Source organism: Leuresthes tenuis, unplaced genomic scaffold (genome assembly GCF_036924035.1).
Source record: "Leuresthes tenuis unplaced genomic scaffold, fLeuTen1.0.hap1 SCAF_3, whole genome shotgun sequence".
NCBI classification, from domain to species: Eukaryota; Metazoa; Chordata; class Actinopteri; order Atheriniformes; family Atherinopsidae; genus Leuresthes; species Leuresthes tenuis.
The window spans coordinates 2,594,267-2,610,064 of record NW_027325357.1 but is presented as its reverse complement, the minus strand read 5'-3'; the positions used below and the strand labels follow the sequence as shown (position 1 = coordinate 2,610,064).

The 15,798-nt window shown below is 43.7% G+C and overlaps 3 protein-coding genes across 4 annotated transcripts in view; 1 reads left to right on the top strand and 2 right to left on the bottom strand.

Annotated features, from left to right (window-relative positions):
- Positions 1-15,798, bottom strand: part of LOC140302894 (transmembrane protein 263) — a 211,661-nt gene that overhangs the window by 60,075 nt on the left and 135,788 nt on the right. The gene's annotated exons all lie outside the window — the stretch shown is intronic.
- The window catches only part of cenpp (centromere protein P), a 131,075-nt gene that overhangs the window by 10,252 nt on the left and 105,025 nt on the right, over positions 1-15,798 (bottom strand). The gene's annotated exons all lie outside the window — the stretch shown is intronic.
- Positions 1-15,798, top strand: part of ecm2 (extracellular matrix protein 2, female organ and adipocyte specific) — a 31,045-nt gene that overhangs the window by 3,044 nt on the left and 12,203 nt on the right. The window contains exons 2-7 of one of the 2 annotated variants that reach the window (XM_072381404.1): positions 3,032-3,163; positions 3,371-3,517; positions 8,533-8,721; positions 12,965-13,720; positions 14,980-15,095; positions 15,295-15,430. In XM_072381404.1, coding sequence (XP_072237505.1) covers positions 3,032-3,163; positions 3,371-3,517; positions 8,533-8,721; positions 12,965-13,720; positions 14,980-15,095; positions 15,295-15,430 — 1,476 coding nt within the window. The remainder of the gene's footprint in view (positions 1-3,031; positions 3,164-3,370; positions 3,518-8,532; positions 8,722-12,964; positions 13,721-14,979; positions 15,096-15,294; positions 15,431-15,798) is intronic. The other variant, XM_072381405.1, reaches the window with a different exon arrangement.

The following is a 15,798-nucleotide window of genomic DNA, read 5'->3' as shown; positions in this document are numbered from 1 at the left end:
TTAGAAACAACACATGAATGGGTTCTAATATCAGGGGTTGCCTCTTTAGTTTTAATCTCATCGAAGTTGGGGATCCTTCCTGCAATTAGAAGGATTTCTACATTAAAATCATTGGAATTGTTCCATCAAATCTTTAAAGTTGTTGTTTTTGTCTCTAAAAAAGCTAAAAACATGATAAATTACGATATAAAACACAGTGTAACAACAGCGTGTCCAAATCCAAAGTCCAGACTTAAATTTCCAGGCTTCTTGGTTAATTTTTCAGGCCGTTTTCTAAATGATGACGAGAGGCGGGCTACATCCTGGACAGAGGATCACAGACAATAATCTTTACTCCTGTTAGTTTCAGCCGGAAGAGGGTGGAACGCTCTCTCCGGGTCAGGAATGAGATCCTTCTTTAGGGCCTGCAGGAGTCACTCCTCTCCACATGTGACACCAGCTGTCCAGCTCTGAGCAACCATGCAAACGTAAATTTATCTACAAATTCCACTCAATCCTCACGGTTAATGGTGGAGCGGGCGGTGGAGAACCCAAATGCAGGACTATTACAGGAGAAAAGGATCAGGAGAATGAGATCCTTCCCCAGGTGGAGGAGTTCCAGTATCTCTGGGTCTTGTTCACAGTGAGGGACGAATGGAGCGTGAGATTGACGGCGGATCGGTGCAGCGTCTGCAGTGTTGCTGCAGCGACCCGTCGCTGTGAAGAAGGAGCTGAGCCAGAAGGAGAAGCTCTCGGTTTACCGGTTCCTCACCGATGGTCATGAGCTGTGGGTAGAGTCCGAAAGAACGAGATCGTGAATACAAGTGGCCGAAGTGGGTGTCCCACGCAGGGTGTCTGGGCCTCCCTTAGAGATAGGGTGAGAAGCTCAGTCATCTGGGAGGGGCTCGGAGTAGAACCGCTGCTCCTCCGCATTGAGAGGAGCCAGATGAGGTGGCATCTGGTTAGGATGCCTCCTGGACGCCTCCCTGGGGAGGTGTTCTGGGCCCGTCCCACTGGGATGGGACCCGGGGAAGACCCAGGACACGTTGGAGAGACTATGGCCTGGGAACGCCTCGGGGTCCCCCCGGAAGAGCTGGAGGAAGTGGCCGGGGACAGGGAGGCCTGGGTTTCTATGTTAAAGCTGCTGCCCCCCCGACCCCCGGAGAGGCGGCAGATGATGGATGGATGCTAGTTTCATGCAATCTGTTCAGTTTCAGTTCCTCTGAACCTCCATAAAATCCAGAATGAGGCGTAAATCTCCGACACCATCCTGGGTCGGTGCTGCTGCAGCTGGAGGCTCCAATGTGGCCCCCAGCGGTGAAAAGTGAGGCCAACGCAGAGCGCATCTGCACTCTTTCTAACAGCCATGACAGGGAAACACCTTCGGACACAAAAAGATAACCATCCACCTCCCTTTTCCTTTCAAAAGATCGGATTCAAGCTTTAGATTCACAGACAGCTGAAGCAGAGGATGGAGTCTGTCTCAGCTACCAGCAGCCATCACAGAGCAGTTAGAATCAAGAGTTAATGTCGTTAGATGTCTAAAGGCTACACACCGGCTTGTCTTCTCTGTGCAATAAATGCAAAAAAAACCTCATTTTAGAATCTTTTATGGTTCAGAACAGGAGCAACAGCCCGAATACTTTCTCCATTCTCTCCATTTTCCTTTTCCAGACTTTTCCAGCAGTGGAAAACACTAAAAACAAACGTGTGGCAACTCCAAAGAAACCATCCTTTGTACTTATGAGACGTAACTACGATATAAAGTCTCATTTTTTCACATTTTAATTCCTTTAAAGCATCGTCCGACCATAAAATCCAGATCTAAAACACTGATGCAGCCTCGAAAATGGTCTAATTCTCAATATATTGTGATATATTTGTCCCATTCATCCCTTTTATAGACCAGATGCATCACTCATAACCTAAACCCCAAACTAAGGAGCGTTTCTTTTGGTCGGTAGTAGAGAAAGAAAGGGGAAGGACTTCCTTTAGAGTTCACATTGGACACATAAAAGCATCTTTTCCTGCTCTGTGCAGATCAAAAACTCCCAGCTCCCTGCAAACGTGTTCATATGTTGGAACAAGAACTGGACTAAATGCAACCAACTTACTGCCAACATCTCATCCTCCTTTTCCAGAATTTAGGAAAAACAAGACATTTGTGCTCCAGAGCTGGTTTGTCCCATTTGGGCTGCCGTAGAGGTGCAACATGGAGATATAAACTGCCTGAAATGCTTTTAATTTGGATTCAGAAGTAGAAACTTGTGCAGTCAAACATCTGGAGAATAAACAGCCCGGAGTACATCTTCCTTTAAGATTCATAAAGCAACAAGTAAGAGAATAAGATGAACTGCTCTAAACATCCATCTGGACCCAAATCAAAGGCTCATAAGCTTCAGCAGCAACAACTAAACACATAAAGCAGCAGATTTATCACAGCTTCAGACACAAAGACCTGATTCCATCTGCTGAGAATCAGACAGAAGACAAACAATCAGGTGAGTGAAGGTGTCTGTTAGGCTCTGATCTGCTTTAATAATGACAGGACTGCTGGGTATAGACCAGTAATTACACACAGGGGCAGGGAACCGGCTATTAGGACCCCAGCAGGGAGCTATATGAGGGCAAACATCAGCCCTGGCTGCTTGTTCTCTGGGAAGCTGCTGCAGGTAAAAGCCTCCATCTTTCTGTTTTTCTGCAGGTTGATAAGTGGCGTCTTTCCCTCTGTTTGCTGCTTTCTGCGGGAAATCAGGGTTTAAAACTCTTTAAAATCAAAGTAATGGCAAAAAGGACCTGAGCTGCTGTGGGTTTCATGACTTCATGATGGTTTCTGGATACTTTTCTTTGTGAAAGAGACGAATCCACGAAGCAAAAACTTAAAACTCGCTGAAGAATCAGTGAAATCAACCGAAGTTCCTTTTGATTCGACATAAATATGTGAGAATGACGGCTTAAAGAAAAGAAAGAACAGCATCTTTGAACTGCTCAGAGTAGGATGTTAAAGTTGGGAGGCGGTCTGAACCTGACGCTGCTCTGTGCTGCTCTGCAGGGATGAGGTGGTGGCTGGTGGTGGCCAGTCTGTGGCTGCTGGTGGCGCTGACCATCCCTGAGGCTGAGGCCGGGGGGGGACGGACTCCTCAGCACCAGCAGAGAGGGAAGAAGAAGAAGAAGGACGGGCAGGGTAAGAGGATTCATGCTGCTGTACAGCTGGGAGGATCTCTGAGGTCTTAAAGCAGAGTTTCACTCATTTACATGTCATATTATGTCCATTAAACAGAAAAGAGCAAAGAAAAGCAGGCGTTTAACCAGCGGGTCGAGCTTTATGTCAGTAAAACCGTGAAGAAGAAACAGCTAAAAGTATCTGAGTTAACAGGAGCATGTGCTGCAGGTCACGGCCGGGCCAGGCCAGGACGCTCGAGGCCGGTTCCTGGTCCAAACATCCCAGAGGAGCCTCCGAAACGCCAAAGAAATGTTGGATTCCTGAACTCCTATAAGAGCCTCCAGGACCAGCAGTCCAGCTACAACGTTATTCCAGGTGAGTGAGACCATAAAAGCTCCTGCAGGCCAAAGCGGAGATCCGGCTGTGCTCTACAGAACCGGCGCTGAGCGAACAGAACAGCACCGGCCGGGATGCACCAGGACAGGATCCTGTTAGAGCAGCCTCATTTATCACAGTTATTCACAGATTTTAGGGAAACTCAGCTCTGTTTTCATCCTGCTAACGTGTAAATATTAAAGTCTTTTCATTAAAAATGCAACCGCTGACCTCATTCTAACGGAACCAACCAACCGGGCCCAGCTTCCACTTATTAAACAGAGTCGTGCTGGTTGATGTTGGACCGTTTTTACTGGCCTTCCTGCTTCTCTGAGTCAGTCTTGCTCTTGGTTAACATCACTGACAGCATTTCAGATCGAGCTCTTCGATCTCTTTGGTTTCTGTCTCCACGCTCTGCTCTGTTCCTGAAGCTCTGTCCTCGTGTTGCTCATCTTCATCCAGCTGGGGACAGCTGGGATTGGCTCATTGCTTTTGCTTTGCTGGCAGCATTTTAAATAATCGGACGATTGCGTCAGTTTAACTGTAGGCGGTCGGGAAATTAAATGAAATTAAATGACTTAGACGTAGCTCCTGGGGACAACGTAAATGATCCTGTGAGCTGTGTTCTGGAGCCGGTCTCTGCTGAATCAGGACTTTCTCGTGTTCATTTGCTACATATGAACGATGTTTCAGGTAGATGACGACAGAAGATCATGAACTAATCTTCTTTGTTTATGTGTGTTTTCACACTTCAGCTCACATTCGCCTGCTTTTACAGGCAAAAAGGATCTGAGGGTGAAAGATAAGTGTTAAACTGAAAAAAAAAAGCTTGAAAAAATATCTGAATCTGAAGGAAAAAAGTAAAAAAAAGTATCTGAATCTGAAGGGAAAAAAGCTTTAAAAAAATATCTGAATCTGAAGGAAAAAAAGCTTAAAAAGTATCTGAATCTGAAGGAAAAAAGCTTTAAAAAGTATCTGAATCTGAAGGAAAAAAGCTTTAAAAAGTATCTGAATCTGAAGGAAAAAAGCTTTAAAAAGTATCTGAATCTGAAGGAAAAAAGTTTTAAAAAGCATCTGAATCTGAAGGAAAAAAGCTTTAAAAAGTATCTGAATCTGAAGGAAAAAAGCTTTAAAAAAATATCTGAATCTGAAGGAAAAAAGTTAAATAAAATAGTAAAAAGGGATGATTTGAAATCAAAACTATATTAAAAAGTAAAGTATATATTATTATTTATTTTATTTTTTTAAACAAATTTTCAAGTAAAAAATCTGACTTTCAGTTAAAAATGTTTTTTCAATTTCAAAGATTTTTCTCAAATTAACAAAAATTATGTCCCTGAAATGGCTCCATACTCTTTCAGTAAAACCTTCATTTCTCTGCTTCTGAAGCAGATAAAGACACGATTTAAAATCCATTTTACAGCTCACACCTTCTGCTTTTAGTGCCTTTGCCTTCGTGTTCAACACTATTTAAAGAAATCATGCCTTGAAATGGAAAAAGAGGAGAAACCACAGGGACTCGGTGCTTTATCCGACCTGCTGTGTTGCATTTAGAGCTTGAACAGCTTCTTATATAACGAGATGCTGGACCCTGACAATATTTTCCACTTTTACTTGTTGAATGATGCAAACTGTTAAAAAAAAAGGTTGCAGAAAACATATTCCAACAGCTTTCCTCCCAAACACGCTGATCTGAGGGTGGAGTCGTGTTTCCTTTAAATGTCGCACCAGCAGCTTCATTGTTGGCAAAAACATGAACAAATGATCCGTCTCCCTGTTTGGAAGCTTGTGCCGTCCAATAAGGAGAGAATCAGATGATTTTTGCAATTAAAACTTTCATATAACGTTAAACTGCTGCTCATGAAAGCCTGAGACAGTGAAATATAAGCAAATAAAAGCATTTTAATGGAAGTATGACAGAGTGCAGCCAGAGAACAGCTTCCTGTTATTACTGCTCAGTCATTTAATGACAAATCGTCACATTCCAGCATAAATAGAGGAAAAACATCTGTGGGAACAAGAAAAGTAGCTGAGAAACATCCCACAGAGCAGAGGACAAAGCCTTCGCTTCAGCACATTAAAGTCAGAGTTATGTAATTAGAAGGAAAGGTGGAGCCGATCTGCTGCTGGGATTAGTTTCTGTTCTGTTTCCACTGTTGTTGTTGTTGGGATGAGGAACAGTTACTGAGCATCACAGACCTTCACAAAGCAGGAAGCTCTCCAAATGTGTCCAAACAGACAGTAAAAGGTCACTCCTGATCCGGGAAATGAGAGATGCTGGAGTGGTGGCAGATAAAGTGCAACAGAGACCAGCTCCTTCACAACAAAGCCCACAGCTTTTAGGGAAAACGTCCTCAGGACTAAAGGTTTCTCCTCCTCACTGAGACCTGCCTCTGCAGAGGAAAGTTTCTCTTTTTTTAACTGTTAAAACATATTCTGACACATTTAAACATGACATAACAAAGCTGTGATTTCCTCAGGTCATTGAACCCATCAGGGCTTTAAACGGCATCTGCTCCCTATTAAGTTTAAACTTAACTTTTAGCTGCGTTATCTGAACCCAGGATGAGAAGATTACAATAGAAAACAGATATAAAGCCAGTTTGTTGTCCATTAATCGTTTAAAAGACAGTAAAAACATGCACCGAGCGCCACAGAATGAGGGTCCGGACACTGTGTTATTCATACAAAACCCTGTAATTATCCCAATAATGAAGAGACTCTGACAGAGAGACGATATTATGAAGAGAAAAGAAAAGCTCTAAAGTATGAGATGACAGGGTGACAGCATCCCTGCTCACAGTAAAGAGGACGGTCAGTATTTAGGAGAAAACTACCTGAGCCTCTTTAACTACCTGTGCTCCTGTAGCAGAGAGCATAGCATTAGAAAGGCTAGATGACAGGCACCCTTCCTGCTGTATTACAGTGTTTTACAGTCTTTCCGACTGACTCACTGCAGCCTCGTCTTGTCCCTGCTCTGATGTTGAAAGGTTAAGACAACAGAGGGGGGGTGAAACTAGGATGAAATCACTGCTTTGTCTGGTTCTTATGTTAAAGTACAGGCTATAGATCGGCTGCTGCTGAAGGCGCCGCTCTCAGGTCGTTACAAGTTTCAACACGTCATAAAACACACAAAAAATGATTGGATTTGCAACAAAAAGAGGGAAAAAGACATTAGTATCCATCTGTAAAACCTGCCAGTAATGTTGGGCCAAACTTCCACGGATATGCAGTAAATATAGAGCTTATTTACACGTACAATCATAAAGACATCACTCTGGAGCTCTACCTCAACAATTCAGACCTTCTGACTCTGTTTATAAGTGTGGACTGTTCCTTTATTCTGTCTTTATGAATGAAAAGTCTGGAATTAACTCCAAATTCTGCCAGTCGTCTAATTCAGGGTCTCTGAAAGGTTTCAACAAGTCAAATTTAAGACTTTTTAAGACCATAATGAATACAATTTAAGACCCATTTCACAACCAAACTGGCAAAAAAGTACAAAAGGCCAGAAGGAAACTCCCGGAATCACTTAAAAAGTAAAGGATTCTTTCACATTGAATAAAAAATGCTGAACCTGACTAAAAACACCAGAAGCCTCTTTATCGTGAGCTAATATTTGTTCTACTGTTAACTTTGGTGTTCAGGTACTTTAGTTCTGTTTTGTTCTTATGTTACAGCGAAACTCAAAAATCGCAATAATTAAAAGCAAGACTGAAGTTTATGCATTTATTTTAAATAAAAGTAACGTTAAAACATTTTTAAGACCTTTCAAAATCACATTTTATGAAATTTTAAGATAATTTTAGACTTTTTAAAGCCTTAAAATGGGAACTCCGGTATTTTTAAGCCTTATTTCTGGCATGAAATACGTTCATCTACTCACAGAGAACAGTTTGGTGAAAGTCGGCGTCCTTCAGAAGATATTTAGATAACTGGAGATCCATATAACGGAGTGAACGGGGCTTAGAGGATGCAGCCTCTAAATAAGGCATTATCTGTCTTTATTTCACCAATACTTTAAGAAGAATGAATGAATGAACGTGTGCTATAGCTCTGTTAGCTCATAGCTGCTGTTATGTGGCTACTTGCGGCTATAGGAGAGCTAACGGAGGGATTTCTACACAGGCACTCTACTGGGACCACTTCATCCACACGCCCCCCTGCAGCACAGTTTATTCACTCCGTGCTCTGTGACAGTCGGCTAACTTCACACAGAGTTTGCTGCTGATAGTTTTGTGCAACTTGGCAGGATATTTATCAGATTTAGAACGTGAACGAAGACTTTGAGTAAGATGGACGTTCTTACCGGAGTGAATAAATCTGATAAATATCCTGACATGTTGCACAAAAAAAAGTGGTCCCAGTAGAGTGCCTGTGTAGAAATCCCTCCGTTAGCTCTCCTATAGCTGCAAGTAGCCACATAACAGCAGCTATGAGCTAACAGAGCTATAGCACACGTTCATTCATTCATTCTTCTTAAAGTATTGGTGAAATAAAGACAGATAATGCCTTATTTAGAGGCTGCATCCTCTAAGCCCCGTTCTCTCCGTTATATGGATCTCCAGTTATCTAAATATCTTCTGAAGGACGCCGACTTTCACCAAACTGTTCTCTGTGAGCAGATGAACGTATTTCATGCCAGAAATAAGGTCTAAAAATACCGGAGTTCCCCTTTAAATTAAAATAATTTGATATTAGACGTTTTAATACCCTGTAATTACATCTGTGGCAGTTGAAAAAAAGAGGGTTCACCTCCATGCATGCAGGAGTTTCCCTTTAAAAGCCTCAACAACACACAGCATTAGAGACTCTGTTACTCTGCTCACTGAACTAAACGCTTACGTTTCACCTTCGGTGTCTGAAACATCTGTGCAGACAGTGAATTTCATGGTTATAAATGTGTATTATTTCTGTTGCTTCTCATAACTGTCATAAAACTCCTCCGTCCCATATATTCTGTCCCAGAGTCCCGCTCTGGCTCCTTAAAGGTGACTTTGGGTCTGTTGTTTCAGGTAAGCCGGGCCGCTGTGAGTACCGGGGGCTGACCATGTTCGACCAGGCCGTCTGGTCTCCGAAGCCTTGTGTGACCTGTCTGTGCGCTGGAGGACGGGTGGTGTGTGATGAGGTCACCTGTCCCATCGTGCACTGCCTGTTCCCCTTCACCCCTGCTGGGCAGTGCTGCCCCGTCTGCATGGAGTCAGGTAGAAACACAACATGTGAAAACACCATGGTGCCACATCCAGGGGCAGCAGAGACCAGCAGAAACTGAGCAGTTTCAGTCGTTTAAAGTAACAAAAAGGAGAATTTGGCCATTTTTTTGCCATGAAAACAAATCTCCACGTGAACCCTGCACATGTGCAGCCACACACGTGAATTTGTCCTGTTGAAGACGCCATCAAAGGCCTAGAAAAAAGACCATAAAGCAAACATTTGTGGTTCCGGGCAGGAAACCAACGGCTGTGCGTCCGCTCCCGGGCGCTCAGAGAGAGTTTCAGGCTTCAAAATGAGTCAGAAACACATGGCTTAAGGTTCACAAACTTCTCCAGTGTTGCTTTAACACTTAGCAGGCTTCCCGTTCTCTAAGTAGATAATTTGATTTGGATGTAAAACTTTAATCTTTGGAGTCAAAGTGCTCGGTTTGCTGCAGTTTCCACCTCTGAGGCCTCAGCATGTTGTTCCCGTTTCCATCATGGTTTCAAAAATGTGGTTTACACATTTTGGATCAGTCAGCACACATGTTGTGAACGTTTTCAACACGTCTGTATGCAGATAGCACATGTTGGGAATTAGTTTCAGCTTACTGTCAGTTTGGGGCTGGATGTACATCTAAATGTAAGTCAGCAGGGGTTCAGTCAGAGTTTTCTGCCTCCTCATTGGATGCAAATCCTCTGTTTTAAAGGAGGAAAATGTCCTGAGAATCTTTCAGAAATTACAAAACTGCAGCAGCTAAACTGACAGTAAACAAGGAAAAAAAGCTTTAAAAAGTATCTGAATCTGAAGGAAAAAAGTTTTAAAAAAGTATCTGAATCTGAAGGAAAAAAAGCTTTAAAAAGTATCTGAATCTGAAGGAAAAAATCTTTAAAAAGTATCTGAATCTGAAGGAAAAAAAGCTTAAAAAGTATCTGAATCTGAAGGAAAAAAAGCTTTAAAAAGTATCTGAATCTGAAGGAAAAAAATCTTAAAAAGTATCTGAATCTGAAGGAAAAAAGCTTAAAAAAGTATCTGAATCTGAAGGAAAAAAAGCTTAAAAAGTATCTGAATCTGAAGGAAAAAAAGCTTTAAAAAGTATCTGAATCTGAAAGAAAAAAAGCTTAAAAAGTATCTGAATCTGAAGGAAAAAAAGCTTAAAAAGTATCTGAATCTGAAGGAAAAAAGCTTTAAAAAGTATCTGAATCTGAAGGAAAAAAAGCTTTAAAAAGTATCTGAATCTGAAGGAAAAAAGCTTTAAAAAGTATCTGAATCTGAAGGAAAAAAGCTTAAAAAAGTGGGGTTCAGTCAGAGTTTTCTGCCTCCTCATTGGATGCAAATCCTCTGTTTTAAAGGAGGAAAATGTCCTGAGAATCTTTCACAAAACTGCAGCAGCTGAACTGACAGTAAACAACTTATTAACCAGTAACTTATTAACCAGTCATGCACTGCAGCCAGTATGTGCGTGCACGGAGGTTACATGTGCGTGCACGGAGGTTACATGTGCGTGCACGGAGGTTACATGTGCGTGCACGGAGGTTTCATGTGCGTGCACGGAGGTTACATGTGCGTGCACGGAGGTTTCATGTGCTGAAAGTCCATAAAACAGCATTAGTGTTGAACGATCTAAATTAGTTACAGCCCAATAAACACTGAGGTCAATTTAATCTATTTTAGCTGTTTAACATGCAGTCAAATGAGCTCTTAATAAAAAATACAGAGTTCACCACCAGGTGCAGAACAGAGAGAGAGACTCATGTTAAAAAGACAAAACAGCTCTGGAAACATCATGAGTTCAAGCTGGACCAAAATAACTGTGAGAGAAACGTATGGAGACAATCTGCAGAGATTCAGCTAAACACAGCAAAGCTGATAAGGTCCAAAAGCTCAAAAACATACTGCGAAAACAACCCAGGAGTGTCTGCAGGTAAAGAAACTGAATATCCTGAAATGACTAAAGTCCCAATGAGTCACAAGCATCTGCAGACAGCTGCAGCTAATGGGGGAAACTCATTTTTCTGTGACGTCCAGGAGCTCGGCAGCCTGCAAACAATTACCCAAAGATTCAGCAGTTACAACTGAGCCTTTGAAAAGAAAGTTAGACGTAATAAACAGCTGTAAACCCTTAAGCCCTCCTCTAATGTGCACCCTCAAATCAAAGCCCAGAGTCCAAGCTTTGAGATCATCCTCATGAAGGGACACAAACAGCGAAGACGACCAAGCGGCGGGATCCAGATGGTCGCTCGGCTGCTATTCGTTGGAACTTGTCAGAAACTCCTGAACTTCCTGAAATGTGTCCAGGAACACCAGGAACTTCCCAAAGTAATTACAGCTGGTTGGTTTAACCAGAACCCAGACTAATAAGAGGCACGAACAGGTAAAATATGCAGGTAAACCTTTAGGTAACTCCTAAACTCTCAGTTTTTATCACAGAGTTTTTATCACTTACTCAATTCTGCTTTGATGATGATATAAAATGTCAAAGTTGGACAGTTAGCGTCTAAACAATGTTTCAAGTTTTACTGGACAGCAGCAAAGATGCAGATTCGGTTCTTCATGTTGCAGCTTTAAGTTTAAGTTTTAAGTTTTAATTCTCCGGCTCGGAGGCAGCGCAGGAAGTAAAGTGCTCACAGCTTTCAGTGATGACAGACGGCGTCCTAAAGCCACGCGGCCGTGATCTCGCCACATCTTCTCAGATCTATTTGAAACTTTTATCCACAAGAGCTGATGTGCTGCTTGTTGTTTGAGGGGCTTATAACATCCACCCATCCATCCATCCATCATCCATCCATCCACCCATCCATCCATCCATCCACCCACCCACCAACTCATCCACCCACCAACTCATCCATTAACCCATCCATCCACCCACCAACTCATCCATTAACCCATCCATCCATCCATCCATCCATCCACCCACCCACCAACTCATCCACCCACCAACTCATCCATTAACCCATCCATCCATCCATCCATCCATCCACCCACCCACCAACTCATCCACCCACCAACTCATCCATTAACCCACCCACCAACTCATCCATTGACCCATCCATCCACCCACCAACTCATCCATTAACCCATCCACCCACCCACCAACTCATCCATTGACCCATCCATCCACCCACCAACTCATCCATTAACCCATCCACCCACCAACTCATCCATTGACCCATCCATCCATCCATCCATCCATCCATCCATCCATCCATCCATCCATCCATCCATCCATCCATCCATCCATCCATCCATCCACCCACCAACTCATCCATTAACCCATCCATCCACCCACCAACTCATCCATTAACCCATCCATCCACCCATCTATCCATTTTCTATACCTGCTTATACCCAGGTCGGTCGGGTCGCGGGGGGGTGGGGGGGCTGGAGCCGATCCCAGCGGTTAGAAACAATAACATAAAACGTCATTTAAGACCACAACAACGATTCAAACAACAAGCAAATATAATCAAAAAGGAACCAATAAGATCAAGTAAAAACAACAGATTTAAGGATAATTATACATCTTAAAATGCAATCTACAAGATGCTGCTGCCTCATCTCAGACAGCTCATTCCACATGTTTCATTCCACATGTTCACTATAAAAAAAAGATAATAGAAGCATAGAAAAAAAAAGAAGAATAAGAGAAATTCAGACCTAAATCAGCACCAACTTTAAAAAACCAATAAAGTGACCGATGTTCAGCTTTTTATTGCAACATATTTAGCGTTCAGCTTTAGTTTTATGTTTCTGAACCACCTCTTATCAGCTTGGGAAGATTTCTCAGATGTTCAGTCTTTTAAATATAAGCAATGCAAATCTTAATCTAACGAGCAACACGAGTCACATTGCTCAGGTTTATTTAATACGATGCAAACACATTCATCACCAGATGGCTCCAGCATCAGTGAACACTAACAGAGCGGTTCTGTCTGACTGTGGTTTTAGTGGTTAGTGGGTTCTGGTCCAGACTGGTCTACAGCAGCTCTGTAGTTTCAACATGCTGGTCTGTTACCTGTCTGCCTGCCTGTGTACAGCACTAACACACACCTGTCTGTCTCCACCTGTCGTCCTTCCTGTCTCCATCTCCATCTTCTGTAGTTTTCTTTATATTCTCTTCTCTTCTTCCTGCCTCTTCCTTCATGTTTCTCTCTTCATTCTCTCCTTCTTTCCATACTATTGTTTCTGTCCTCCTTCTCACCTCCTGCCCTCTGATTGGCTGCCCCGCGGCACCATAAATCCCCCCCCCCCCAGACTCCGAGCTCGGCCTTGAACTTTCTGGTGACTCCCCAGTTCCCAACGACCCCGGTGACGGCATCACCCCGCTGACCCAGGAGGAGATCCAGCGAATCCTCTGGAGGGAAGAGGAAGAGCACCGTCAGGAGGAGGAGCGCCTGAGGAAGAAGGATGAGGCAAGGAAGAAGAGAAGGAAGCAAAGGAAGGAGCAGGAGGATAGACAGAGGAAGATAGTTGAGAAGAAGAGGAGGGAGGAAGAGGAGGCGCTGAGGTTGCAAGTGGAGAAAGAGGAAGAGGAGTGGAAGAGGCAGCTGGAAGAGGAGGAGCAGAGGAGGCTGAAGGAAGAAGAGAGGCAGAGAGAGGAGGAGGAGAGGAGGAGAGAAGAGGAAGAAGACAGGAGGCAGAAAGAAGCAAAAGAGATGGAAAGGAAGCGAGAGGAAGAGGCACGTCAGGAGGTAAAAGAGGAGGAGGAGGAGGTGTGGCTGAGAGGAGATGTGTTTCAGATGCCTCCAAAAGTAACAGAAGAACCAGACCTCCTCCCAGCTCCGATCCCGAGACCTCCTGCTGAGATGGAGGATGAGCTGATGGAGGTGGAGGAGGAGGAGGAGGAGGAGGAGGAGGAGGAGGAGGAGGAAGAGGAGGGGGGTGCAGGGGACAGAGGGGGCCTCCCTCCAGGCTGTGACATCTCTGATGTCACCATGACATGTGAGCTGGCCAAACTCGCACACTTCCCTCCTCTGACCATCCCGGAGCTGAAGTCTCTCAGTCTGGAGGGTGAGTCACACACACCTGAACACACACACCTGAACACACACACCTGAACACACACACCTGAACACACACACCTGAACACACACACCTGAACACACACACCTGCACACACACACACCTGAACACACACACCTGAACACACACACACCTGAACACACACACCTGAACACAGTCTGCACCACTTTAAAACACACACACCTGAACACACACACACCTGAACACACACACCTGAACACACACACACCTGAACACACACACCTGAACACACACACCTGAACACACACACACCTGAACACACACACCTGAACACACACACACCTGAACACACACACTCCTGAACACACACACCTGAACACACACACCTGAACACACACACCTGAACACACACACACCTGAACACACACCTGAACACACACCTGAACACACACACCTGAACACACACACCTGAACACACACACATGAACACACACTCCTGAACACACACACCTGAACACACACACTCCTGAACACACACACCTGAACACACACACTCCTGAACACACACACCTGAACACACACACCTGAACACACACACCTGAACACAGTCTGCACTTTAACACACACACACCTGAACACACACACCTGAACACACACACACCTGAACACAGTCTGCACCACTTTAAAACACACACACCTGAACACACACACCTGAACACACACACCTGAACACACACACCTGAACACAGTCTGCACTTTAAAACACACACACCTGAACACACACACCTGAACACAGTCTGCACTTTAAAACACACACACCTGAACACACACACACCTGAACACAGTCTGCACCACTTTAACACCTCCTGTGATCACATGACACGCCCAAGTAAGTTATTCATCCCCTCTGACAGGGCTGGGCATGACTTATATAACATAATACCAGCTGTCAGTCAACACAGCCCCATCCAAACGCCATTTTACCCTAAATGGGAAAATAACACATAAAGTGATCACCGTGCCCCACTAAGCAAGACACAAGCCGGGCAATAAGACCACAAACTCACTGAGAAAACTGACAGTGTCCACATTAATGAGTTAAAGCGGGTCTAAAGTGTACTGAAACAGGACTTTGCATCAAACAGGAACCAACAGGAAACCCTGGACTGCATGTACAAACACATCATGCAATTATTCTGTAAAATCCACGAGGCGAAAGCATCTCTTACGGAGATGCTGCCACGTTTTCAGGTGTTTGTCTCAACTGAAACTGTTCTGACCTGCAGGCAACAGCATCAGCAGCATTCCAGAAGGAGCATTTAATGGCATTCCCAACCTGGAATGGATCAACCTGAAGAAAAACAAACTCAACTCTGCAGCCATCGATCCTAAAGCCTTCACAGTAAGGTTCTTTAATCATGATTAAACATGTCTGACGTCTGCAGTGCAGCTGTAAAGACCTACTGTCTGACAGAGAGTCTCATTAACTTTCAAGCTTCTTAATGTGACCTGAAATAAGTGAAGGAAGATAACCTGGTACAATTAGATCTTTGGTTGTTAATTAAGTCCTGATATAACCAGTACCTGTGTGTTTGTGTCAGGGTCTGAAGATGCTGAGGCGTCTGTACTTGGATGGAAACCTTCTAGAAGTCGTTCCCTCTGACCTTCCCCCCACCCTGCAGGAGCTGAAGATCAATGAAAACAGACTGAAAGTGATCGATGAAAACAGCTTCCAAGGTACTGCAATAGCTTCTTTACCACAGTAACCAACGAGTAACCAGCTACCAATACTAAAACCACAGTAACCGGCTAAAACTATTAAAACCACAGTAACCAACGAGTAACCAGCTAACAATATTAAAACCACAGTAACTAACGAGTAACCGGCTAACAATATTAAAACCACAGTGACCAACGAGTAACCGGCTAACAATATTAAAACCACAGTAACTAACGAGTAACCGGCTAACAATATTAAAACCACAGTAACCGACGAGTAACCGGCTAACAATATTAAAACCACAGTAACTAACGAGTAACCGGCTAACAATATTAAAACCACAGTAACCAACGAGTAACCGGCTAACAATATTAAAACAACAGTA